Source organism: Eurosta solidaginis, chromosome 5 (assembly GCF_040869045.1).
Source record: "Eurosta solidaginis isolate ZX-2024a chromosome 5, ASM4086904v1, whole genome shotgun sequence".
NCBI lineage: Eukaryota > Metazoa > Arthropoda > Insecta > Diptera > Tephritidae > Eurosta > Eurosta solidaginis.
Genome location: NC_090323.1, coordinates 23,202,133 through 23,207,288, shown reverse-complemented (window position 1 = coordinate 23,207,288; position 5,156 = coordinate 23,202,133). Strand labels below are relative to the sequence as shown.

The following is a 5,156-nucleotide window of genomic DNA, read 5'->3' as shown; positions in this document are numbered from 1 at the left end:
GTGAGAAGTCAGTCCTATAGGATAAATAATTTATTTAGAATTGATATTGCTTTTAAGAACAAAACATAGATTGTATGGTCTTTTAAAGTTGCAGTATAATTGCAAATGTAGAGCTGTTTAATCTTAATCTTTCACGTATTTAGTCATGCGATGTACGATAAAATACGTACGATTAGTAATGTGTAGTGGAAAAGCAACACCAGTGTTCTTTCGTAAAGAGTAGGAAATTTTTTTTGGTGTAACTTTGTTCCTTCATAAGCAAATTTAAAAGCAGCAAATATTCCAAACATCTTGTGATATCTGACCCTATTTCAAGCGATATATTAAGTTTTGAAATAAACTAATTAATTATTTATTTATTTATTTATTTATTTATATTATAGTCTAGGACAATCAGAACCTCCTTACAGATTATTTACAAATATATCTTAACTAAGAAATATTAAGTAATCAAATTACTTCATTCAATAGCAGTTTAAACCTAGATATCTATTGAATACAGCAAATTAAACTCCCTCATTTCCCTAGCAAGTGGAGAATTAGAAGCATAAATCGTTCTAAATCTATATAAATCTAATAAGAAGAAGCACGACGCAAATTGGAAACTATTATATAGGCGGAAAATAAAAATGTTAACTCGGTCAAAAGATATTAAGGAAAAACTGAAGAATGACCCCGGGACCCTCCGAAACCGGGGGTGGGATCAATGGTATTTTTGAGCAGACCACCCTCTGCGTTGGCGGCCCTCGGCCGCACTTATAAAAAAATAACCTGACCGGTCCACGAATGGGGAGGGATCAAAATTAAATCCGTACAAAGTCCCTTTGTACAAAAAAACTTTTCTCAGTGCACAACAACATTACAACAACCACATGAAAATTGCGAATTTCCACTGCAAAATCCTGTGGACAGAGATAAAATTGTCCGCCTTCGAATTATTCTTGTCGAAGTGAATACGCGTTTACTGCCACCTCTCGACCCCCGTTCTAAACTTTTTTCCGAAAAAGCGTTAAATTGCGCTTAAAAGCTATGGCACTTCATCTGAGCTATACCGATATAGCCACCGTGGTGTGATGGTAGCGTGCTCCGCCAACCAGACCGTATGCTCTGGGTTCGCACCCCGGGCAAAGAAACATCAAAATTTTAGAAATAAGATTTTTAAATTAGAAGAAAAATTTTTCTAAGCGGGGTCGCCCCTCGGCAGTGTTTGGCAAGCGCTCCGGGCGTATTTCTGCCATGAAAAGCTCTCAGTGAGAACTCATCTGCCTTGCAGATGCCGTTCGGAGTCGGAATAAAACATGTAGGTCCCGTCCGGCCAATTTGTAGGGAAAATCAAGAGGAGCACGACGCAAATTGGAAGAGAAGTTCGGCCTTAGATCTCTACGGAGGTTATCGCGCCTTACATTTATTTTTTTTTAGGCTGCTAAAAAACAGGATTCGCCACGAGTAGGTGAGGCTGACAATCGGGTTGGAGAAGATAGAAGCTGCACTCGCACCCCCTTGAAAAGGTTCTGCCACACAACCCGTCGAAATAATTGGGTGTTTAATCGTTTCAAAAAACGTCACCCTTGGTCCACAATTTGGTCGATATTTCCCAAACGTATGTGATATGGAATTAAAAACCATTTATAAACCATCTGCGAAACCCTACGAAACCAACGCAGCTAAGCTCTCAGATGAGTATGTAATGTTCGGTTACACCCGAACTTAGCCTTCCTTACTTGTTTAATGTGGTATCTGTTCATTGGTTCATGGCACCATAATTTTCTTGTTTCTGCTGCACCGGCCACCAATCAATGCTAGGCACGTACAATTTTAATTACCAAAAATATTTGATATAGTAAGCAAATTGTATCATTGCGGATACGTGGTACACTATGAGCTGTGTTAAAGAACAAAGCTATCAACATAAGAAATGATAACAAGCATATATATAATATGCATACGAATACTAAAAAAATAAACAGGCATGTGAGGAATACGAAGAAAAACACGTTATAAAAATGAAAAATAAAAAAATTTCTAGACAAACCATTTGCTGCTTCTGTGGGGCAAACATCTACCTTGATATTATACCGGAAAATAGCAAGTTTAGTTAACCATTTTAAACTGTGACATAAGTACTTAAAATTATTTAAGAAAAATAAGCTTCAATATGGCAGGCAACTCAAATTTTATCACCTTCCTCATACTAAGCATCAGTGTATGTGTTCAACAGTATTTATGTGCTGCATATCCTGTGGGACCCCCCTGTCAGGTAATAATCAATGAAATAAGAACTCTACTTAATGAAATATGTTGCATTGAGACTTTGGTAAAAGTCTAGAACAGGGGTCGACTGCTAATATGCGTAAAAAAATAAAGAGAGATGTGTTAAAAGATGCATATAAATCTCGAAAACAATAATCCGAAGGCTGAAAAGAAAAATTTTACCTCTGTGCGGAGACATTTGCAGTTGAAGCTGGAAATTTTCATGTGGTTGTTGTAATGTTGTGCACTGAAAAAAATTTTGTGTACAAACTGATTTTGCACGCATTTAATTTTGATCCCACCTCATTGGTGAAGCGGCCAGGGCGGCACTTTTTTATTAGCGCTGCCGTAGGCCGCCAACGCAGAAAGGTGTTGTGCGCAAAAATACTATGCATCCCACCCCGGCGTAATTTTTAAGTTTTTCGTTAATATCTTTTGTACGACTTATTTTTTACTTTCCGTATTCCCTGTTCTAGACTATTACCGTTTAAATTGGGACACTGGCTAACTAAAATATTTACTTAAAGAGAACGCATCCTGTTACGGAGCTATCTAGTGAAGCGTTTTTCGAATATGGACAACTTAAAGACGTGAGACATTTACGTGATGCAGTGGAAAACATACTTATACCACGTGTTGTTGGCGAAGACGGGCATACGCGAGTACGCGAATACATCAGTGATAGTATGCATCAGATGGGATGGTCTCTTGAGTATGATGCATTTCCTGCGACAGTGCCTATTTTGGGCGATGTGCATTATCATAACATAATTGCAAAACTTAATCCAGAGGCGGAACGGTTTCTAGTGCTAACCTGCCACTATGATGGCAAATATAAGCAATATTACACAATTACAGGTGCTTTAGACGCAGTACCATGCGCTATGCTACTTAATATGGCGCACGTTTTACAGAGAGCTCTTAATCCTTTTCGTACAACAAAACTCAGTTTAATGTTTATTTTCTTTGATGGTCACGAGTCTCCAAATGACTACGACCCGGCCGATTTCCCTGTTGGGGCGCGTCATTTAGCTGGGAGTTGGAAGGCGGATGGTACTTTAAATAAATTGGATATATTAGTAGAACTAGATATGATTGGTTTAGCCGATACGACATTTTATAGTTTCTTTGCAAATACTGATGAATGGTTTAACCGTTTTATAGCATTGGAAGAGCGCTTGTCAAATGCCGAAATGTTACGTTGCAGAAATCCAGAGCACTACTTTGAAACTGATCGAATACGTTCTTATTATTTAAAGGGTGATCAAAAACCATTCCTAGAAGAGAAGCTACCAATATTGCATCTAACACCAAAAGCATTGCCAAGAGAATTGCATACTCAAAGAGATAACGAGTCAATAATTAATTACACTGCTACGGAAAATATATCACTTATAATACGTTTATTTACAATGGAATACCTGCTCAGCGGTATAATGCAATGAATGTATAATCCGCAGAACTAACGGTAAAGGTGTACCAAATTTTTCAAAATAACATTTCCATATGACTTTGCAATAATAATAATATTTCAATTTTTATGAATAAAGAGATGAGAATACAAAAGTTGTGAACAAAGGCATTCAGTTGTTAATTCTGTTGAACTCGTTAGTTATAACATGAGTCTCCAAAATAAATAATATTGAACTTGGTCATATTAAAGTTTCCCAGATGATCGGGCTGGTACCTTAAGAGTGCTTGTTATCGGAACGTAACTGATCCATATCCGGTAAAGGACGCTTTGTTAAAGGGTTTGTGTAGCACAACCCTTTCAAGGGGTTCCCAGCAAAATGTATAACTTCTCCTATTGTAAACCTACCCATTCTCAATCCTGTTACATTAGCTGTCGACCAAGTTCCTCATGGAACTATATAACCCAACCCTTCCATGTCCCTGAAATCAAACTTCATCATTCTAAACCCATCTCGTCGAAACAGCATGTTTTCTGGGCCTTATTGGTTACATTAATGCCGAAGAATAACTAAGCTTGCACAATACCGACAGAGGCTGATGAGATAATCATCGTCGTCCTAGTATCTCCCATATTACATGCAACATTCTACTGGAATAAAGGCGCGTGTCCATGCTTTGCCGTTATCTTTGCTTTGAAACGACCAAACCGTTTATTTTAATTCGCTGTTCTACATTTTATTGAACGTAGAAAAATCTATCAGAAAATCCGCTTACGTAAAACACCTACAGATGTGAAGTTTTTCATGAGGTTAACAAGTTACACGTGTGGCGCTTAATTATTGTTAGGTTTCTCCTGGTTTTTTGAGAATATAGTTCAAATCGGTTTTCTTTCCGTACGTTTGTTGGAAACCACAAATCCCCTATTATTTATATTTCAACGGAAATATAAGCATCATCCAGTCAGTTTTCTAGCTCCGTATGACGCTCAATGCTCTGGATCATTGGGAGACTTGAGAAGCAGACGTCGTGAAATTTTTGTACACATGAGTTGTGATAGGCAGATGTCACCGTTGTGTTTCATCTGTAGTGTACTTGATCATATCGATACTACTGCAGTCACGTACGATAATATGTTTGTTGATCAAACGTAACATTTAATATATAATACTCTTAAAACTAATAATAATGAAATTTGGATGTTTCTGTGTAAACGCTCTTCCCCTACTAATTCTTCCGCGTCGTTCGTTGAGTTTAAGTATCTGTCAATAGCCCAAAACGGGTTGCCGTCATGCAGAAAAGTTAGCATGTTGCCACAGTAGCCCCCCCAGGAGTGACTTCGATGCACGTGCAATGTCACGGATCGTTGCACTGCCGACTTCTGGAGTATGTGCGTGGTATATTTGGACTCCTGGAATTGTTCGTTGATGGCACTACAGTTGAGTTACTTGTGCCATTCGTATTCTGATTTTCTGCTTCAATAAATTCTGTTGATA

At 37.9% G+C, this 5,156-nt stretch overlaps 1 protein-coding gene across 1 annotated transcript; it reads left to right on the top strand.

Annotated features, from left to right (window-relative positions):
* Positions 1-1,964: 1,964 nt before the first annotated feature.
* Positions 1,965-3,832, top strand: LOC137251740 (glutaminyl-peptide cyclotransferase-like). The gene is made up of 2 exons (XM_067786529.1): positions 1,965-2,257; positions 2,778-3,832. The coding sequence occupies exons 1-2, from the start codon at positions 2,156-2,158 to the stop codon at positions 3,693-3,695; spliced, it is 1,020 nt and encodes a 339-aa protein (XP_067642630.1). The 5' UTR covers positions 1,965-2,155; the 3' UTR covers positions 3,696-3,832.
* Positions 3,833-5,156: the final 1,324 nt, after the last annotated feature.

What these genes read in the sequence shown, in the direction of transcription:
- LOC137251740 (XM_067786529.1), top strand. Translation starts at nt 2,156, where the DNA reads ATGGCAGGCAACTCAAATTTTATCACCTTCCTCATACTAAGCATCAGT. An exon ending in CTGTGGGACCCCCCTGTCAG is followed by an intron (nt 2,258 to 2,777) that starts GTAATAATCAAT and finishes ATTTACTTAAAG; the next exon opens with AGAACGCATCCTGTTACGGA.